The sequence below is a fragment of the Dreissena polymorpha genome, chromosome 2 (assembly GCF_020536995.1).
Source record: "Dreissena polymorpha isolate Duluth1 chromosome 2, UMN_Dpol_1.0, whole genome shotgun sequence".
Taxonomy (NCBI): domain Eukaryota; kingdom Metazoa; phylum Mollusca; class Bivalvia; order Myida; family Dreissenidae; genus Dreissena; species Dreissena polymorpha.
Genome location: NC_068356.1, coordinates 65,040,036 through 65,063,385, shown reverse-complemented (window position 1 = coordinate 65,063,385; position 23,350 = coordinate 65,040,036). Strand labels below are relative to the sequence as shown.

The 23,350-nt window shown below is 36.6% G+C and overlaps 1 protein-coding gene across 1 annotated transcript in view; it reads left to right on the top strand.

Annotated features, from left to right (window-relative positions):
- The window catches only part of LOC127869779 (protein sidekick-like), a 78,045-nt gene that overhangs the window by 48,144 nt on the left and 6,551 nt on the right, over nt 1-23,350 (top strand). Inside the window, exons 30-37 of the mRNA XM_052412440.1 lie at nt 5,894-6,080; nt 9,088-9,222; nt 9,640-9,801; nt 13,141-13,266; nt 18,630-18,809; nt 20,150-20,284; nt 20,964-21,138; nt 22,198-22,348. Coding sequence (XP_052268400.1) covers nt 5,894-6,080; nt 9,088-9,222; nt 9,640-9,801; nt 13,141-13,266; nt 18,630-18,809; nt 20,150-20,284; nt 20,964-21,138; nt 22,198-22,348 — 1,251 coding nt within the window. The remainder of the gene's footprint in view (nt 1-5,893; nt 6,081-9,087; nt 9,223-9,639; nt 9,802-13,140; nt 13,267-18,629; nt 18,810-20,149; nt 20,285-20,963; nt 21,139-22,197; nt 22,349-23,350) is intronic.

Genomic DNA, 23,350 nt, shown 5'->3' with positions numbered 1-23,350 from the left:
ATATGCATATTTGCATATATTTGGCATTTAGTGTGATAAATTTAACAAAGTTGAATGGTATTGTCAATATTTTTATACAAATTCCCTGATCCAAGAGTACATAAACATGGAAAATACTGCAAATTGATTATCATTAACGTTATTATCTTAATAGATAGGCAAAAACATTTCATATCTTAAATATATCATGATTTGCTTCATTTTGTATTATAAAATCATAAGTTTCCAGTAATTTCAATAATTCAGTGCACACATTATAAGATAGAACTTAAACTGATAAAATAACAATAGTAACTGACAGCAGGCAAATCTTTTGTATAATAATTTTTCATTTTTTGTTAATGTTAGAAAATATAACATTTATAACTCCATTTTAATATTATATACTTATTAACTGATGTAGTTCTCAGAGATTCTGTAAGAACTAAAACCTATATTTTTTTACTATGTCAGACATACCTGATCAAGTTAAACAATAATTAAGAAATAACAATAAAACTAATTTCTAAACAATGTTTAAAGTATTATTCAAATTAGAATAATAATGTCTAATGTATGTAGCATTTATATAACAAGACATTGTTCTTGTCAATAAGCAACTTAACAGCAAGTATAGTTGACAGGTTTGTAGATACAAATCAACAGAACTTATGCAAATTCATGATTGTATTCTAGTTTATTGTTATCCATTAGAACACACTGGTGAATAATTGTTAGTATTATTCATACATTAACGTCAGTATCATTCTGTATAATATTTCCATGCTAAAATATGACAGATTTTAGTTACTGGTGGGGTAACAATAGATAATTATCACATACACATTTAGACAAACATAAGGCCAACCAGGAGACGGCTGCAGTAGGCCCCATGACGGCCGCTGATCAGGAAGTCAGCAAAATGGACACGAGTGGTGGTCATCCTGACCACCGGCCACGTGGTTCCGGTTGATAGCACCGCAGTAACCAACAGTGAGGTGTCTATTTATCAGAATCCCACTGGTAACAGCCAGTAGGAGTTGTCAAGCTATGATAGCACCGCAGTAACCAACCGTGAGGTGTCTAGTTATTGGAATCCCCCTGGCAACAGCCAGCAGGAGTTGTCCAGCTATGGAAGCACCAAGGCAACCAACCGAGAGGTGTCTGGTTATTAGAATCCCCCTGGTTACAGCCAGCAGGAGTTGTCCAGCTATGGTAGTACCGTGGTAACCAACCGTGAGGTGTCTATTTATCGGAATCCCACTGGTAACAGCTAACAGGAGTTGTCCAGCTATGATAGCACCGCGGTAACTAACCGTGAGATGTCTAGTTATCAGAATCCCACTTGTTACAGCCAGCAGGAGTTGTCCAGCTATGATAGCACCACAGTAAACAGCCGTTAGGTGTCTAGTTATCGGAATCCCACTGGTAACAGCCATCAGGAGTTGTCCAGCTTTGATAGCACCGCAGTAAACAGCTGTGAGGTGTCTAGTTATCGGAATCCCACTGGTAACAGCCAGCAGGAGTTGACCAGCTATGATAGCAGTTTGTAAAGCCTTTGTTCCCCAAGCGTCGGTTGTTGCAGCCGGACCATGTAGTGATAACAGGCATGCCGATACTGTTTGATGTTGCTGATGTCGCATCAAGCGTCCTCATCCCGCTCAAGTCGCTAGGTTTGCCCTTGGAAAGGCCCGGTAGAGAGCTACCATCTAGTCCATGTAGTCCTGTTTCTGTTTCATTAGAGGCCCCTTCCACGGCCCATTTGTCAGGTACCCACCAGAGCGCGGTTGACGGTCACGAAGTGCAGGCGATATCCAGTGAAACTCCCATGGAGGCGACGCACCCCCACCCTGTCCCTAACAATCTTCCTGTTCTGAGTACCACCCTGACCAAGTGGGACCGGGATGTCCTGACAAGGCTGCCAAAATCTCGGGCTATATGATGTGAGAAGCAATTGGTTTGTATTTAAAGTAGCGATGGCATCGAATACCTATATCGGTATTCGAATACTCGCACATCCATTCAATAGAATATTCGAAAATTCGCATTAAACAGTTGGAATGTATTACCTTCTGTTTTCTGCAATTTATAACAGGGACGTATTCAAATTGTTTGCATCAGTCCCTGATTATAACCATTTGCCGATTACTTAGAAGGTTGTTGCTTTTGTTATCTTATTGTTATCTTATTGTTGTGAACTGAATATATGACCGACACTCAAATGGGATACAAATAAAAGGATAAAAACAAGTCATAGAATTGTAATCATTTACATTTGAATTTTCCATAAATTTAATAATGGCGATAACATGTCTGTGTGTATAAAAAGTATCATTTCAAAGGGTAATGCAAAATTCATCGCAAATAATTTTAGCGATGACTGCATATTTTTTGTTCAAACACACATTTAAATCATTTGTCAACTTTGACTACTTAAAACATTTAATGACTGTTCAAACTGTGATCACATCATTTTTACTATTGTTCGCTAGTCATTTTAAGGCCCTAATTGGCAGCAAATTGACAAACAAGTTGACGCCCTTTCTTTGGGTGTGTATATTGCGACTGCACAATTGATGCTGATAATAGCACGTTATCAGCTTGACACGACAAGCGTCTTATCAAACATGTTAATCCCTTTTGATTTCGGTTGGCAATTAGTTGTAATTGTTGTTGTAATTAGTAAGCAACTTGCGGGTAATTAATTAAAAAGCACAAAATCGATTGAAATAGTAAACTTGCGAATACTCGAATGCCAACTCTGCCATTGGAATACTGACGATTCAATCGAATATTCTATTTGATTATTAAAATAGTTTTGCCATCCCTAATTTAAAGCAAAACTTGAGCGGTACGCCAAGATTAATGGCTGGTTGGAAGCGATAGGCTGACTGTCTGGGCTGGTGCCTCACAGGTTACAAAGGCGGTTGACTTTTAGGCATTGCTCAATGAATGGAGAGGGACGGTACCGTACGATGAGCTTATTCAGCGGCTGCAGGAGCACTTTGGCGCCAGGGAGCTACCTGTCACTGTGGAAGGGTTCCATGTTGCCCATTAGGAAGTAGGCGAGTCCCTAGACGATCGGTCAGATCGGGCGCTAACGCTGTCAACCACTTCGTGTCGTGATATGCCCTACACATACGCCGCTGAGCAGGCAGTGGCGAAGTTTTTTCAGGGTTTGCTTGACAAGGAGGTCGACAAGCATGCAGTTACCCACATCGATGGTGGATGCAATGCACCATAGGATGAAAATATATAGCCATGTTCAGTCCGCTTGAGCAGCGGCTCCAATGGATCCCCAAGAGGATGAGCAAGAAGAATCGAGGTGGGTTCACGAGGTGAAAAAGGCACCCACTCCAGATGTGGTCAGTGGTATGGAGGTCGACAAATTAACCCAGGTGGTTGAGCAGCTGCTGGATGCTGTGGAGCTATTGTCCAACTCTTTTGGAAGTTTGGGTGTTGATCCTTGTGACGGTCTTTGAACGTGGTCCTGGTCCTAATGCTTACAAAATTGGAGCCGGAAACAGGCGAAACAATGGTTACCATATTGGGAACCAATGTTCAAATTTCCTTAGGGATCGAAGCGAGATGAAATGGCTCCAATTGGGGAGAGTAATGGCGGGACATATCGTGTCTTATGTGTGGTGGTTTGGGACATTCCCAGCGTACTTGTGTGACCAAAGTGATGCTTAAATCTCATATATAATCTAGTATTATAAAAAAGTATTAAATTAAAGAAACAACGTAATAATAATATAATAGTCTTAACTTTGGCATGGTTTTAAAAAGGTGCATCAAAAATCTGATCTTGTAGGTATAATATGAAATGTATGAGTTTGAAAATAAATCAAGATGTTGTACAAAACCTTTTAAACCATTTTTCAAGATAAACTGATGATGTCATCAACATTATGACATCACATTGAGTTGACTTGAGACTGTATTGCAAGAACAAATACCATGAAGATCAATAAAATGTCTGTGCAATAATGCAGTAAGTTGACTTACTACTGTATTGCAGGAATTTTTATTTTCAGAATGAGATAAGACTATATTGCATTATAGACATATACACTATTTGCTTTCAGAATAAAGCAAAACTTTTTCTTGTAGTGATGTAAAACATGCTAACAGGTATAAAAATGCAAAAAAGTCAATTTTGTAAAAATATGCAGTTAAGACAGTCTTGCAGGCAGCCCTCGTTATGCCATGGCTGTAGCTAATAGTTTGATCAATTGATTTGCAAAAAGGTTGGTTCATTTTGTTCGTGAAACAACTTTGAATAAATAAACGAGTGAATATTTGTAGGTTACACGCTGTTAATATAAAAAAGTATTTAAATATATTTGTATAATTGAAAAAGTGTGCATGGAAATATATATCATGGTAAGTGTTTTTTAGCTAAAATGTTTCAGGTATTCAGTTGTGTGAATTTGTATTTGTTTTTGATTTTGCACATGTTTGTAAATAAAAGACATGTACAATTCTGATGCAGTTTAACAAAATAATTGCTCGGAAATATTGTACTTTGCATAAAAAAAGCAAGGCCTTGTCCAGTATCACAAAATACTTACACTATTTTAACAAAACAAGTGAACAAAATTATTTTGCTTTGCAAAAACAAATAACACTGAGCAAGGCCAGGGCTCTTATTCATGAACAGATTCTTAAACTTAAGTCTAATGATAATTAATATTCTTAAAACTGTTATTGACTTAAACAATTTTGAAGGCAAGTGCAGCCTGGCATGTAACACCTTTAAGTGTATTACTGTTCTTTAAGAACAATATGTTAATAATATAGGCACTATTTTGAGCCTGTTCTTATGCAAACTCTGATTTAAGTTTTATTGAGTCTATATCTATTCTTTATTCTGAAGTCTAAGAATTGGTTGGTGATAACAAGTTCACGTCCAGATCACAAAATATTTACAAACTCTGTTCCTATGTTTGCAGATAGCCTATTGGTTCAACCCTGTTCCTGTTTGCAGATAGACCTTTGGTTCAACTCTGTACCTGTTTGCAGATAGACTTTTGGTTCAACTCTGTTCCTGTGTGTAGATAGCCTATTGGTTCAACCCTGTTCCTGTTTGCAGATAGACTTTTGGTTCAACTCTGTTCCTATGTTTGCAGATAGCCTATTGGTTCAACCCTGTTCCTGTTTGCAGATAGACCTTTGGTTCAACTCTGTTCCTGTTTGCAGATAGACTTTTGGTTCAACTCTGTTCCTGTTTGCAGATAGATCTTAAGTTCAACTCTGTTCCTGTTTGCAGATAGACCTTTGGTTCAACTCTGTTCCTGTTTGCAGATAGCCTATTGGTTCAACCCTGTTCCTGTTTGCAGATAGACCTTTGGTTCAACTCTGTTCCTGTTTGCAGATAGCCTATTGGTTCAACCCTGTTCCTGTTTGCAGATAGACCTTTGGTTCAACTCTGTTCCTGTTTGCAGATAGACCTTTGGTTCAACTCTGTTCCTGTTTGCAGATAGACCTTTGGTTCAACTCTGTTCCTGTTTGCAGATAGACCTTTGGTTCAACTCTGTTCCTGTTTGCAGATAGACCTTTGGTTCAACTCTGTTCCTGTTTGCAGATAGCCTATTGGTTCAACCCTGTTCCTGTTTGCAGATAGACCTTTGGTTCAACTCTGTTCCTGTTTGCAGATAGCCTATTGGTTCAACCCTGTTCCTGTTTGCAGATAGACCTTTGGTTCAACCCTGTTCCTGTTTGCAGATAGACCTTTGGTTCAACTCTGTACCTGTTTGCAGATAGACTTTTGGTTCAACTCTGTTCCTGTGTGTAGATAGCCTATTGGTTCAACTCTGTTCCTATGAATGCAGATAGCCTGTTGGATCAACTTTTTTCCTGTTTGAAGATCAAAGAATCCCCCAGGTCAAGGTCTCTGTTTCTATGTTCACAGATTGCCTATTGGTTCAAGGACTCGCCCCCAGAGTCTGCCAAGGTCAAGGTTGTTCAGGCAACCAAGCTCAGCCACTCTCTGGAGGGACTCGCCATCTATACAGACTACGCCATCACAGTACGTGCACTGAACCTCGCTGGCGAGGGACCTCCCAGCACACCTGTGTATGCCAAGACCAAGGAGGGATGTAAGTAGTTCTTAGTACACTGGTTTGTTTTATTTGAGCCTTGCTCTGAGTAAACTGGGCTTAATTCATGTGGGTAAAGTGTCGTCCCAGATTGGCCTTCATAGTCTGTATAGTCTAATAACGGCTTTTTTCCTATCTTTGTGAAGCCTGGGTGGGCCTTGGCCTCATTGTTTTGCTAAAAATAAGTCTTGAACTTTTCAAAATGTAAAAAAAAGAGTTGCAAACTGTTCAAAATTGTGAAATAATGAGTCACTCATTTTAAAAGTTGTGAAAATTTGCGTTGCGAACTCCTTTAAATTTGGACAATTTGAGTCGCAACATTCTCAAATTTGTAAAAGATGACCATTCTGTTAGAAGGAAAAAAGCCCCGCAAGTCAAGGACGACACTTTCCCACACACTGAATGTTTATTTAAAAGATACATCCTTGTAACAAAAATACCATAAGAGCTCAATATTATTCATGATTAGCCTGTGCAGACTACACAGGCTTATTTGGTATGACACTGTACACACATGTATTAAACCCTGTTTTTCTAGAGCACTGCTCTTTTATAACAGTCTAGAGGAATATACATTTTTCTGTTGATGATTTTACTACAATTTGACATGATGTCTTTTTGCTAGCTTGGCAAATGAATATTGATACATAATCTTCATATTTTCTATAGTCATTTGTTTTTAATACTGTAAGGAATTATTTTTTACATTCATAATTGTCCTCTACCGGTTTCACCGGAGGGGACCTATGGTTTGCGCTCTGTGCGTCTGTGAGTCTGTCACACTTTTCTGGATCCTGCGATAACTTTAAAAGATCTTCATATTTTTTCATGAAACTTAAAACATGGATAGATTGCAATATGGACATTATGCACGTCATTTCATTTTGTTCCTACATCAAAAATTATGGTTGCTATGGCACCAAATAGACTAAAATACTGCTGAAAATGGTGGTTTTCTGGATCCTGCGATAACTTTAAAAGTTCTTAATATTTTTTCATGAAACTTGCAACATAGATAGATTGCAATAGGGACATTATGCATGTCATTTCATTTTGTTCCTACCTCAAAAATTGTGATTGCTATGGTAACCAAAAACACAAAAAAAAACATATATATACAATGTAGTAGAGCTATCCTACTCACCCCGGTGTTGGCATTTCCGTTCCGGTTAGCGTGCAAATGTTAAAGTTTGCGTACTACCCCAAATATTTCCTATGTCCTTTGACATATTGCTTTTATATTTTGCATACTTCTTTACCAACATGACCCCAATCTATAAACAAGAGCAGACAACTGTATCAAGCATTTTGACAGAATTATCGCCCCTTTTATACTTAGAATATGCATATTATTGATAAATCTTTTTTTAAAGTTTGCGTACCACCCAAATTATTTCCTATGTCCTTTGACATATTGCTTTTATATTTTTCATACTTCTTTACCAACATGACCCCAATATATAAACAAGAGCAGACAACTGTATTAAGCATTTTGACAGAATTATTGCCCCTTTTATACTTAGAATATGCATATTATTGATAAATCTATGTTTAAGTTTGCGTACCATCCCAATTATTTCCTATGTCCTTTGACATATTTCTTTTATATTTTGCATTCTTCTTTACCAACATGACCCCAATCTATTAACAAGAGCAGACAACTGTATCAAGCATTTTGACAGAATTATGGCCCCTTTTATACTTAGATAATTTAACATTTTGCTTAAATTGCCATAACTTCATTATTTATGATCACATTTGATTCATATTTGATAAAACAACACTTACCTGACATACCACAATGCACTCCACCCAAACCATCCCGCATGCCCCACCCCAGAATCCCTCCCCCCCCCCCCCCCCCCCCCCCCAAAAAAAAAAAAAATTCCCTTATTTTTGAAAGATCATCTATTAACCCTCTGCCACTTAGAAGCAAAGTGAAAATGGCTATGTGCAAAAGCATAAAATCAGATCAGCCTGTGAGTAACTCGCAGTCTGTTCAGGTTTTATGCTGTTTTCTGCTCATCAGTAGCTAAGGGTTGGAAATGAAGCCTTTAAAACTTGAATCTAGTAAGAAAGGTCTTTAATTAAATGTAACTTTCTATGGGACTACAAATGCATTAAAATACGTTTCTAAGTGGTAAAGGGTTAAATTACACACACCCACATTATTCATCCCTCCCCTCTCCATGATTGCTTACGTTATACTGTCAAGCACGCGATAGTCAAGCGCGCTATCCTCTGACAGCTCCTTGTTTACATTCATAATGGTTAATGTTGTTTATATTTTGTTATAATGCCTTATTTATTGCGCATTGGTGACTTTGCATGGTAAAATGTTATAAGGTAACTCTGATTTCAAATAAATAGTTCATGACTATGTATGAATAAATAAAAAAAAAAGAAAAAGTAACAGTCCATTGCAGACTTGTTCTTGGAAAACTATGCAGAAAATATCATCCCAGATCAAGGACATAGGGGTATAATGTGAGTTTTGGATAAAGATCAAGTTTATCATGTGAGGCTTAGAACCTCAGCTAACATGGTTCGTGCTGAGCATGATAAACTTGAGCTTTATCCAAAACTCACATAATATTCTATTTATTCTATTATTTCCTCACAATTTTCCATAAATAACGGTCAAATATGGCATTTTTTGACGATTTAGTTTTTCCGTAGTTGAAAAAAACAGATTCTCCCATTTTTGGAAAAAAACAAATATGATCTAAAAATAGCGATAGTATAAAGCTCATGTTTATACGATTGTTGTTATACTATCGATTTTCATCTGGTAATAGGATAAAACAGTTTTACACTTTCCACTTTTAAGGAATTTTTTGTGAAAAGGAAGTCTGTTTTTAACAAAAATCTAGTGTATGCAAAAAGTGTCTTCCTTGATAAGCCTGTGGGGACTGTACAGGCTAATCTGGGATGACACTTTACCCACTTGCATTAAGCTCAGTTTTCCTAGAAAAGGCTCATTTCATGTAAGGCACCTCTATTTCAGTACCAGATCGTCCGGCCCGTCTGGAGTTCTGGAATGTGACCTTTACGTCTCTGGATGTACAGTGGTCACCCCCTGCCACACCCAATGGGAAGATTCTCAACTATGAGATTGCATACATAGAAGAAAACCCATTCAGTAAGTTTAAAGTGATGTCGCAAATATATATTGGTAACCTCATATTTTTAAGTAGCCATGGCCAGGAAAACGTATTTAAAATAACGATTATTCAAATGAAACATTTCTAGGTTATGTAAATAATAATGGTTGTTTTTAAGATACCACTGTAATGTAAAGGCAGTAGTGAGTATTCTTACTAAAGAATGGGATTGGACGTTAAAAATGCATATAAATGAAACGTGTATGAATTAAAGGTCTTTAATTTTGTTAAAATTTGAGTTTATAACTTTAATGCCTATCAGATGAAGTTAAGTTATATGATGAAGTTAGATCATCATCATGATGTTGATGTTGAAACTTTATGTTATGGATGAGGATAATGATGGTGGGGATAATTATCGCATATAATGATGATGATCATGATGACTGTTATAGGTGGTAGCAAGCAGGTGAAGTTCAACGTATCAGGCGACGTGACGTCTCTGTCCATTACTGATCTACTCGACAAAGTCCAGTACACGTTCAGCATCGTAGCTCGCACAATTGTCGGCCCAGGGCAAAGCTTCGTGAAAAGCATAAAAATTGGACCACAAGAAGGTACTTGTCATATTTCAATACATTGAGCCCAATGTTGGAAAGAACGGGCCTAATGCATGCCAGTAAAGTATCGTCCCAGATTATCCTGTGCAGCCCATAAAGGCTTATCAGGGATAAAACGTTCCACTTTACGTCCCTGATTAGCCCATGCTGACTGCACAGGCTTATCTGAGACAACACTTTACGCACATGCATTCAGCTTAGTTTTACCAGAACAAGGCTCAATAAATGTACTTTAATTGATGTTTTATAGAAAAACTGAGGGTTGAAATATTTTATTATTTTAATTTGTAATGCTGGTGTCATTTTCATGGCTTTCTACATATCTTGATGAAAATTCAGGAATAAGTAACTTGCAAATGTGTGTTTCTTAAGTTTTATTTTTTAGTGATTTTTATCCCTGCCGGAAAAATTTTCGGAGGGGATATAGAGAATACTAGGTCGGTGCTGAATAAAGCAAAGTTTATTTTGCGAGGCTTAGAAAATCGGAACCAGGCTCGTGGTTCAGATTTTCGTGCCGAGCAAAATAAACTTTGCTTTATTCGGCACCGACCTAGTATTCGATTTATCCCATCAATTTTCTTAGTCGTAAATTATTTCTTTAAAGGCTCTATAAAGGTCACAAATCCAATTATTATGCATATCAACTGGTCTTATTTTTACCGGATTTCAGTTACTCTTGCATAAAAACTGCTAATAACACAGCTTAGGTACAACGTTGTCAAGAATTATGGAAGATAAACCCGTTTCATAATTGGAAGAAATGTTTACATTTTTGCAACTAACGTGACGTGTAGCCTCAGAGCGTTGACATATGCTAAAAATAGCCGAAAGATATTTCAATTTTATTTCTATTTTAACAACTTTTTACTAGCAGAAAGTAACATATTAGATCACTACAAACGTTTTAACCATTTAGAAGAGACCTACTTTGTGAGTGATACCGGAAAACGTTAAAAGTCATCTTTATATTTTTGGTGACCTGAGTCACTTTCACTTTCTCTTTCGCGAGTAAACATGTAAATAAACTGATTGTTTGTAAACACAATTGACTTGGAGGACACTTTATTTTGAGCTCAAAACAAGTTGTATTGCTCATATTTTTATTATTATGTCCAATAGCATTTATATATTGTTTTTTGATAACCTTTATAAATAAAATATGAAAAAAATATTAAAAAATCTGTAAATAATTACGTATCTTCACCTTTATAGAGCCTTTAAACATAGAATAGGAAAATCGAACTACACGGAAAATTCCAAAGTTATATTAAGCAAACATTGTTTCATTATTTTAATCGTGCAGAGCCTAATACATTACAAAAAGATCAGTAACTAACCTGTTTTTCTGTTTATCATACCTCTACGTCCCCGATTTTTAAGAAATAATGAAAAAAACACACTAAACAACTGCAGCTTTAGAGTGAAAGAACATGCATTGTGTCGTATGACGTGTTAATAATGACGTCACGAGTACGGGCACTTAATATTTGTAAATAAGGTTTTTTTTTGCTTTTTGAGTTGCATTATCTTTTAAAAATATATTACATCTTGGTATCAAATTGTTTGTTTTGTTGAATCTGATTCGATTTTACTAAAAATGATTACTTTATAGTTGATTCCGAGTAATATGACCATTCTCCGTCGCGCGTGACAGCTAAATTTCAGCACTGCCGAAATAGAGGAAAATTTATTCCACAGTGGTTTATTTCGACAATGCACGTCTGATGATGGGATAAATAGTAATTGGTCCTGTCCGTCTGTCCATCCGTCTGTTCGTCCGTCTGTCCGTCCGACTGAAACTTTGTCCGGAGCATAACTCCAAATCTATTCAATGGATTTACTTTAAACTTAGAATATAAACAGATAGCAACTAGGAGAAGTGCAGTGACCAAGAACCATAACGCTATCTACCTTAGTTTTTGAATTATCTCCCCTTTTATATAACTTTAAAGTAAATTTTTGTCCGGAGCATAACTCTAAATCTACTAAAGAGATTTACTTGAAACTTGAAATATAAACAGATGGCAAGTAGGAAAAGTGCAGTGACTAAGAACTATAACTCTATCTACCTTAGTTTTTGAATCATCTCCCCTTTTATATAACTTTAAAGTAAATTTTTGTCCGGAGCATAACTCTAAATCTACTCAAGAGATTTTCTTGAAACTTGAAATATAAACAGATGGCAAGTAGGAAAAGTGCAGTGACTAAAAACTATAACTCTATCTACCTTAGTTTTTGAATCATCTCCCCTTTTATATAACTTTAAAGTAAATTTTTGTCCGGAGCATAACTCTAAATCTACTAAAGGGATTTACTTGAAACTTGAAATATGAACAGATGGCAACTAGGAGAAGTGCAGTGACCAAGAACCATAACTATATCTACCTTAGTTTTTTAATTATCTCCCCTTTTATATAATTTTAAAGTAAATTTTTGTTTGGAGCATAACTCTAAATCTACTGAAGGGATTTACTTGAAACTTGAAATATAGATGGCAAGTAGGAGAAGTGCTGTGACTAAGAACCATAACTCTATCTACCTTAGTGTTTGAATTATCTCCCTTTATTTAATTTTAAAGTAATTTTTTGTCCGGAGCATAATGAATTATCTTCCTTTATTTGTTTTTACAAATATTATTCTACTCTCTAACGCAAATGTTGTCATACAAGCAAACACATTTCGGCGGGGATTTGGCACTACTGTGACAAGCTCTTGTTTTTCTATGTTTGATTCTGTGCGTTTATAATTTATATATTTCAATTAAGATATATGCATAGTATATTGTACTTTGTTTAATGCTAAACTTTACTGATTGCTTTTTTGATATGTGTATGGCAACTGTCGCTTTAAGCCATATGGATTAGGGATAAATAAAGTGATACTATATGCGATTTCAAATACTGAATAACATTATTTAAAATTAAAAAACAGAAAAATCTTTATTAAAACCTATAAAGGGCATGCTCATATTTACTAAATAGTCTATAACTCTAATGAAATATATTTAAGTACTTCATTTCTTTGAAAAATAAAATAGAATATCCAGGCGCTTATTTTGTAGGATAATATTGACCCCTTGTATACATGAGCAGCGTTCTTGGAAAACTGGGCTTTATGCATATACCTTAAGTGTCATCCCAGATTTGCCTCTGCAGTCCACACAGGCTAATCAAGGACAGAGCTTTCCACTGTTCTATAATATTTCATTTAAAGGTTTAAAGTCTCTGAGTATGAATTAAGTTTATGCGGAAAGTGTCCAAAATTATAAGTGTGCGGACAGCTCATGCATTAAGCCCAGTTTTTGTAAAACCCGGCTCATATGTCACATTTTTCCAGGGAGCCCAGACAGGCCTATGTCCTTGACCCACAATATTGTGGGCTCTGAGCTGACCCTGGAATGGGTAGACGGGCTACCCGGTTACTCCCCCATCTACGGGCACCTCATACAGGTCAACTCCACAGGTGAATATGCCCTTAATGTCTGTGTGTGTGGATCTCATTTGTCTGATTAACACTTTACCCACTCAGATGTGCAGTTTGACTTTGTAATCCTAAAGAAAATGAAATTAAATTTAAGAATTTTCTTTAGAGATTCAACTTTTAAAGGCTACATTTTCAATCTAAAGGTACTGATGAGCAGCAAAAAGCAACAAAACCTGAGCAGACTGTGAGATACTTGCAGGTGGCTATGGTTTTATGCTGGTTGCATTCAGCCATTTTCATTTTGCATCTGAGTGGGAAAGGGTTAAAATACACATTTATCAGAATCAGTATTTGTTTGTTATCGAAGTCATGGGTGTGATTTTTAGCTCGACTGTTTTCAGAGAAAACCCGAGGTATTTTCATAGCCAGCTCGTTGTCCGCCATCCTGCATCTGCCGTCCGCCGTGCTAAAACCTTAAGATTGGTTAATCGAGTAAAATACGCACTAAAAAAATCAGTGTCCGAAATCGGCCATTTCCGAAAAAATGTGTCAATATATTTTTGTGTTGTGAAAATAGCGAATCAATTTGGTGTTGTCAACTATCTGTTTCACAGTAATATTATATTGGGATGTGTTATAGTGCTGTTCTTATGACAGTTACATCATAAATATCTCTGTCTATTGTTTATATTACCATTGATTGTTACCGATAACACACGGGCCCCTTGCTGACATCTGGGTCAAGCAGTCATAATTACAAAAGAAAGAAGCAGAGACGCTGTTTTTTGTTTTCCCATTTAATTCAATTTGACAATATTCGGGACGATAATAGTTATAATAATAATAAAGTAATACAAAGACAAAATGGTTACTTATGTTTTTATAGTTGTCTAGATGAATTACTTTTCCGAAGTGTTACAAACTCGATACTTTAATATAACTTAAAATACAATTAAACCGCTCGTGTTTTTCATGATCTCTTTAATTAAAATATACGCTGCTGTCATTAAGGCTAGTTTGGGAGTAAAAAACAAATGAATTAATTATCACCTTTCAATTTAATTCGGCAATCGGCAGACAGGTGTAATAGACTCTATTAGCATCATAAAACTAATTATTTAATTACCACTCTTTACTCCAGATATGGTAAATATGCGATAGAAAGATAAATAGTGGTCAGCTAAGAAATATTTATTTACAGGTATTGTCAGTTGCTTTTTTTCATTTGCTAATCTCTTTATACGACTTAGCGTCCAGTCACTATTTTGTAGGCAGCCGACGATATTAACTGTGTATTCAAAGTATACAGTGTCTGCACATGAATGACCCAATATTATCTGATAGCTTCTCCTGTTCACACGTTTCATTCGACAACGTCATTTCATGTGTAAGCGAGCTCAATGTTGAGTGGCCAGCTACCATGCGCATTTCAATAACAATAAGGTCAAGCGATGTCTCATAATCGGGTACAGGCTGGGTTTCATTTACTGTTCGAATTGCGAACACTTTTATTAAAACAAAGAGACAAATATAGAAAACCAGTCCGATATAAATGGCGGATGTTTTGAATGAAATTTTACTAGATTTTCGCATTTTCACAAATCAGATTTTTATTGAGCCAAATTCTCAATATTTTTGCAAATGACTCAAATGGCGAACGACAGCGCGAGCCCTGTTGCACCCCTTTGATGTAATGTTGTAATTCAAAATGGCTGCCGCAATGCGAATAACAGCGATTGAAAATTTGCACAGGAAAAATTTTGTTCTGCTCTAAACTCGTATATTATACGCACCCCCTACTTGGAGAAAAAATTGGCAGGTAAAAAAGTGTGTGTTATATTCGTAGATTTACGGTTTATGTAGCTGCACCTTGATGAGTTCCACACACCACACCCATTTTTAGGTCACTAGGTCGAGGTCAAGGTCACTGTGTCAAGGTCACCCACAGCCGAGCGTTGGCACTCGCTATACGGTGCTCTTGTTTGAACTACCTTCTGTTGAATAAAAGTGAAGTCTGTTCTATGCAGGGTGCAATTTTACTTTTTTCGCTTCTTTACTTGAAGGCATCTTTAGAATAATTAATAATGTTGATTAAGTTAAATAGTGGTGGAGCCATTATTTTATTTGAGCTGTAATGACCATGTAAAAATGTACATGGTTATTTCCATATATTATGAAAAGTCTTTTTTTTGTCTTAAGTATGTTGTATATAATGGATTTATGAACAACTGACTGAAGTTCTGTATTATTTGCATTACCAGGATGTTGCTATGGTGGTTTGTTTAGAGGTAAGCAGGCATGATAGTTCAAGCCATTCTCCATCAGATTTTTTCCACCATCAGTGTAGCGCTCAATATCACAGAATAAATGGGTGCTTTTCTGAGATGACTGCATGGGCTTAATGCCAGTGCGTCAAGTGTCTTCCCAGATTAGCCTGATCAGGGATGACTCTTTTTGCATATACTGGATATTTCTTTAGAAGAGACTTCCTTTAAACAACATTTCCATAAAAGTGGAAACAGTTGTCATAGATTGCGCAGGCTAATCTGGGATGACACTTTATGCGCACTAAATAAGCCCCATTTTCCCAGAGCAAGGCTCGAATAATCATGTGAGCCGTGCTCTGAGAAAACTGGGCATAATGCTTGTGCTTAAAGTGTCGTCCCAGATTAGTCTGTGCAGTCCACACAGGCTTATCAGGGACGATACTTTCTGTTTTTATGACATTTTTCATTAAAATGAAGTCTCTTCTCAGCAAAAATCCAGTTTAGGTGGAAAGTGTCGCCCCCGATTAGCCTGTGCGAACTGCACAGGCTAATCTGGGACAACATTTTACGCACATGCATTGTGCCCAGTTTTCTCACGACGCGACTCGTATGTCATGGAATGTTGCCAGAATCAAATAATAGCTAACAAACATGTATTTCACAAGATTTGCACTATGCAATCATACCTTAATCTTTGCATAGGAGTACATAAAATCATCCCTTTCCTTGCCCATTGCTTAAATTTTCCTTGAGTTTATTATGTATGTACCACATGTATATTTATAGTGCTTGATTGTGTAATTCTTATTGATCCCATTTGTTTGGTCAGATTCCATCTATTTGTATTACTTTCAATTAAATTACTGGTGCATTAAACATTCAGACTGCTACCTTGACCTTCAATGCAAACTGTATTATATATTAATATGTGCTTTATAATATAATGTTCTAAAGACATAGATCAACACATAGTTTGATTAGTGCCATATTTGTAATAAAGGTCAGACTTGTTGGCAACATTGACTTCCTAATTAAAAACAGAAAAATGTAAATCTGCCTAATATATATAATTGCAAAAGAAAATAATTTTGAGATTGTCTTAATTTTATCAGCGTTCTTGTCTGTGACCATGATAAGTGATGGAGTCTTTGTGTTACTGCTTGAATACATCCGTGTGAAAGTAATTTCTCATTAGTCAGTAAAAACCAATGCAACAGTGCATGACGCTTAATTATAACATTTTAAGTAATTGCACAAAATTATACATCATATGCCGGATCTAGATGTTTTCGGTCCCCCCTTTGAAGAAAGTTTCATAAAGCAATCACAGGGTCCATTTGTCTTTCTGTCTGTCCAGTAGACCATCTGTCAAATGTTGCCTTAAACAGTTTGAAAATTTCTATTTATATATTTTGAAATACTTGGCACAAATGTATACCATCATAAGATGACGTGTTGTATGTAAAACCCGTCTGCATTACTCAAGGTCAAGGTCACACTTGGAGGTCAAAGTGGGTCATACAACACATTGAACTCTATTGTCCTAGCCATAACTTTATCATATTTAGATGGGATATAAAATAAATGTTTAGAAATGCAATGCTTCATAAGTCAACATGTTACATGTGAAACTCTTGTCTCCCTACCGAAAAAGTCAAGGTCACACTTGAGTTTGATGTTCAACTTGTGCAACAAAACAGCTTGTCTATGATTATTTATATTATTTTAAAATTACTTACCACTATTGCCCACCATGGCGAGAAGGCGTTTTGAGTTAAAAAACGGCCTCTAACTCAGAGCTCAAGGTCACACTTAGAGGATAAAGGTCAAAATGTAGCCATAAAACTGCTTGTCCAGTTTGTACCTGTCATTCGTCATACCATTTGAAAGTAATGATCATAAGTATAATGAGTGTCGCGTGTATCAGCTGTCTCATTAACTCCAGGGTCAAGGTCAAACGTAGAGGTCGTTTGTCAACCATGCTCATAAACAGCTTAGCTTTGGGACAAAAATGGCATGTGGTGGAATCCATGCCAATGGTTACATGTCTTGTGCAAATTTCATTAACTAACACATATTTTCTTTTATTTTTCATATTGTTAAATTCATCCAAACAGCTCTGCATGTCAATTTAATATTTTATATTCAACATAGAGTAACTTGTAGAAGTGTTTAATTTAATTTTATTTTTTTTAAATAAACTTATGTGAGTTTTGACTTTGAAAATGAACTACATAATTATTAGATATTGCCTGAACTTAGTTTTTTTTTAACTAGACATAAATGACTGTGGATTATATTTCAATCTGAAAATCTGATTTAAAAGATATATATATGTTAGAAATGACCAAATCCTGGCTGCAACAGTTCATGTGTCCTCTTGTTAGCCATAACTAGGTCATAAAGACATACATGTACTTTATAAGTCCCCTACTGGTGTCTGTGTCGGTCAGTCTATCCATTTGAAAAATGTTGCTCCTGCAATAACCCAAAAAGTGCTTTCGTTATGTTGATGCAATCTGTATGTGGATAGAGGACCACATGGGGAATATGCACGCTGTTTCATTTTGTTTGTCAGATAAAATTAAAACTGTAACAAAAAAAAGAAAGAAAACTAAAATCTGGATTCTGTAACAACTTAAATAGTTCATAAGCGAGGTTGACAAAACTCAGCATAGGGAGAAAGCCAAATATGTGGAATATTTATATTATTTGAGTTTGTCAGTCTGTCTGTCCAAGTTGAGTTTATTTAACTAAATGGAGTGCCTGTTGTTATTTCAAAAACGTTTAGAAGGAATGGGACTGCTGTTAAGTCTCTGATAAAGTCTGTATTTAAATGATTTTTGAAAGCCATATAAATAAGCTTCTTAAAAAACTGTTGTTCATACCCACGGGTCTTACTTGTCTTATTAAGCCAATATAGTTCACCACTTCACTGCATAGGAATAAATTATTATCAATTTTTTTTTTTTAAGTATAGTGTTTTTATTGATTCTTTCTACTGCTATATATTAGCTGAGCGAGCAATATAGACAGTTGATAAAATCCCTTTATTATTCAAAGTATTTAAAATAGCACTCCTTTGTCATTATAAAATTTCTAATATTTCAAATTCTTACTTCATTGTCATGCTAGAATCCCGGGAGTGGCAGACAGTGTCCCAGGTGGGTTCTGAGCCTAAGGCCAAGTTGAACCTGCTGCAGTTCACGCCAGACCGAGAATACCAGGTCAGAGTAGTGGCCCTTAATTCCAAGGGCATGAGTCCCCCGAGTGAGGCGGCCGTGACCTTCAGGACCCCTGCACCACAAAAACCAGGTAGGGAGGTGATTTTTTTTTGGTTTCAATGAATGAAAGAAACACTGGGAAAATGGGTCTAAATGCATGTGCATAACATGTTGTCCACAAAAACCAGATTGGGAGATTTTTACTTGAGTTATTTTATATGACGTAATTGTTAACTCTTTAATACTTTTGTTCATGGTAAACATATGGTATGCTCTAATAATATTCATATGTTTTGATGATATTATTGCTTTAAAAAATTATTATGCCCCCCTTCGAAGAAGAGGGGGTATATTGCTTTGCACATGTCGGTCGGTCGGTCTGTCGGTCGGTCCGTCCACCAGGTGGTTTCCGGATGATGACTCAAGAACGCTTGGGCCTAGGATCATGAAACTTCATAGGTACATTGATCATGACTCACAGATGACCCCTATTGATTTTCAGGTCACTAGGTTAAAGGTCAAGGTCACGGTGACCCGAAATAGTAAAATGGTTTCCGGATGATAACTCAAGAAAGCTTAGGCCTCTGATCATGAAACTTGATAGGTAGATTGTTCATGACTCGCAGATGACCCCTATTGATTTTCAGGTCACTAGGTCAAAGGTCAAGGTCACGGTGACCTGAAATAATAAAATGGTTTCCGGATGATAACTTAAGCACGCTTATGGCTAGGATCATGAAACTTCATAGGTACTTTGATCATGACTGGCAGACGTCCCCTATTGATTTTCAGATCACTAGGTCAAAGGTCAAGGTCACAGTGACAAAAAACATATTCACACAATGGCTGTCACTACAACGGAGAACCCATATGGGGGGCATGCATGTTTTACAAACAGCCCTTGTTTAATTTTATTTGGGTTTGAAGTTAACGGGCTGCCTTTGACCCTAAGTGTCCATTTAAGTTTTGAGCAGATGGGCCTTTAAATTGTTATCTCTTTACCACTCGCTGTAATGGATCTCTCTTGTTTATGGGAAAAAACATACAAACAGTTGTTCAATGACTAAGGGTTCTTTCTGTCCCAGTGGTGGTGTCTGCTAAATGAAAAACTTAGCTTAATACATGTGCGTATAGTGTCATCCCAGATTAGCTTGTGCAGACTGCTCATGCTAATAGGGGTCAACACTTTCCACCTACACTGGATTTTCCATAGAAGAGACCATATAAAAAAAACACTCAATAAAAGCAGAAAGGGACGTCCCTTATAAGCCTGCGCAGACAGCACAGGCTTATCTGGGACAACACTTAATTTAATGCACATGCAAAAAGCCCAGTTTTCTCAGAACAAGACTCAAATTATCTCTCTTAGTTGGCTCAAAAAGCATGCAAACTGGTTTAATGAGTAAGACATTAGTGTTCTTTCTGTTTCAGTGGTGGCATCTGCCAAGGCATTCCACGACCAGTGGTGGTTCCTGGTGATTGTTGCCATGGCAGGCCTCATCATCATCCTGGTCATCATAGCATTGCTCTGCCTCATATCACGCAGGAACAAGGCCCGCAAGTCATGTAAGTCCATGGCTTTCTGTTTGAATAGTTGAACCTATTTTTCACGATCATTATACTCAAAACAAGTTTTCTTGATTAAACATAAACCTCCTAACACCATATAAAATATATTAGCTTTTTTATGGGGCTAAATGCATAGCGGTAAAGTGCCCCCCCCCCCCCCCCCCCCCTAGATGAACCTACACCATACCTACAAGATAACCCATAGGCGGAGGGATATTGTTTTGGCGTTGTCCGTCTTTCCGTCCGTCTGTCAGGCACTTTTGTGTGCGGAGCCATATCTTGAAAGTGCTTTGGTGGATTTCATTGAAACTTGGTACGAGTATATATATGGTGAAGAGGATGATGCACGCCAAATGGCATTGTACACCATCTGTTAATAATGGAGTTATGGCCCTTTGTATCTTGAAAAAATGCTTTTTTGAGTGTCAAATATAACACTTGTGTCCAGAAGTATATTTGCGGGGGATATCAATTCAATGAATTTGCTTGTTTCCGCTTTTATGGACTTTTTTGTTTAAAAGAAGTGGCTTCTTAACAAAAATCCAGTTAAGACAGAAAGTGTTCACCCTGATTAGCCTGTTAGGATGGCACTGGCTAATTTGGGATGACACTTTTTGCCTTAAGGTCCGTTTTTGCAGAATGAGGCTCATATTAATTACATCCTGTTATTTAACAGCTATGCAGAAGACATTCACGGGGGCGACTTCTACCTCAAACCTCGCCCCCGCTGCATCAGAGCCAGAGGAGGGCGGTTTCAACAACTTTGAAATGAACCGACAATCAACAGCCTCCCGCAGGCAGAAGTATGCGGGCATTCGACCGAATGGGGCTGTCAATACCATATATTCCAGGTTAGTATTATTCAACTGCTAATTGTGTTTATTTAAGTGACTTTTTGTGGGAATTTTTATTATCTGGAATTTTTTCCATAAAGGAAGTAAAAATTGCTGGATTTCATTTGTTTAAAAATTAATGGCTTTCACAGGACATTTAGATATCATGTGCAGTGTAATGCATAATTTTCATGCTGCATATTAATGATCATCTGAAAACAGATAAAATGATGGCGTGAATAGAATGACATGTAAGTGTTGTGTATGGATAAGATAGATTTATGTTTATTCCCTCAACTCACAAAAAAGGCAGCCACTAAGTTTTTTTCTCCAGGTTTTCTAAGATGTACAAGATAAATTTTGCCTCATTCTGGGAAAACTGGGCTTAATGCATGTGTGCAGTGTCGTCCCAGATTATCCTGCAAAGACTTGATTTTTATCTAAAAGAGACATCCTTTAAAGGAAAATTCTATATAAACAAAAAGTGAAGTCCCTGATATGCATATGCAGACTGCACAAGCTTATCTGGGACAACACTTTAAGTGCATGCATTAAGATCATTTCCCCAGAACAAGTTTAATGTCTTCATCACGAGTTGAGAAGTCTTTATATCTCTCACTACGTACTGGACTCTTTGACTTATAGGTTCTGTTATTGTTGCGTTTGGATATAATTGATCCTAAACTTATATCTGGATACAAAAAATGTCAACCTCTAAGGATTTTGGTTCAGGTTTTCTAAGCCTTACTAGAATAATTTTCTTCGTCTCTAAACAAGAATTCCCAATATTAAGAAGTGAAACTCCAGTTGCTCCTGCAGTACACACGTTTGTGGTCCTTTATTTATGGCAAGTAACCAACTAACAAAACAGTATGACACAATATGAAACAACATATACACATAGTAGAATAAAGCTGGGATCACCGCCTTGACTAATATTGATGTTGACTTACTAATAATAATTTTAGTAAACCAACATAGAGAATTTAATAAATCAATATACACAGATATTAAACATTTTAAAGATTGTTTTCTTGTTAATTGTCTCTCATCACGTACCAAACCCTTTGACTGTAGGGCTCCACCGCGCCCCAGCCCTGCCAGTGTGAGTTACGACAGTGACAATGACACAGCATCAGCAGTGAAACCACCACTACCTGATGATGATGACGATGATGATAGCAGCTGCAGTGAGAAACCCTCAAATCTCGGGGATTCTGCAACTGAGGTTGGTTTGGAATTAACCTTTCAAGCTCAGATGCAGAGTAAAAGTGGCTAAATGCAAACAGCAAAAAACCAGAACAATCTGCGAGTGATTTTACAGGTTTCAGGTTTTATGCTGTTTTGTCCATCTGAGTACGAGAGTTTGACAGGAAGCCTTTAAAGCTTGAATCTATTAAGAAAAGGGACTATAAACTTTTCTAGTATTTTCTAAGGGACTACAAATGGTCAAAATATTTAACTGTATCAGAGTGATAAAGGATTAAACAATTTAACTCCTTATTGTTTTTGCATAAATTGTATTCATAACTACTTTTCAGTGGTCTATTGGGTATATTTTATGTACGTGTATGTGAATACATTTCTAGAGTTTTCACTGCATGAACTCTCATGAAAATGTAACTTACTAGCTAATATGATGTTTCATTGTTCTTTCTCTGCTTGTTAAAATGTACATTGTTTTTCTACAGAAAATGGGCAATGCATAATTTATACAAGTGAACATTTTTACAACATATCAATTGCAGTGTTAACTGTATTGTTAAAAAAGAGAATGGTGTGTTTTCATGCTTGGTTTAATTCCCCATTTTGTTTACATGTAATGGCAGAAATGCAGGTCCATATCAATTAGTCTAAACAGTGACTATTGCAATCACTCATTCCAATGTTTTTACTTAACAGACCAGTAATGAGCCTTACCATTGGCAAAACCTGGCATAATGCATATTCTTGAAGGGTGGCCCCAGATGAGTCTGTGAGGTCAGCACAGACTTATCAGGAACAGCACTTCCCCTTATATGGTATTTTTCATTGAAAAGAGTAGGTCTTCTCAGCAAAAATCAAGTTTATTTAGAAAGTGTGATCCATGATTTGTCTGTTCATACTGCACAGGCTTGTCTGAGACGACACTTAACACGTGCATAAAGTCCAGTTTTCAGAGAAAGAGGCTTATTACAGTCACTAATTCCAAGGTTTTTTATCAACAGGTCGGCTAATACTATTACAGTCA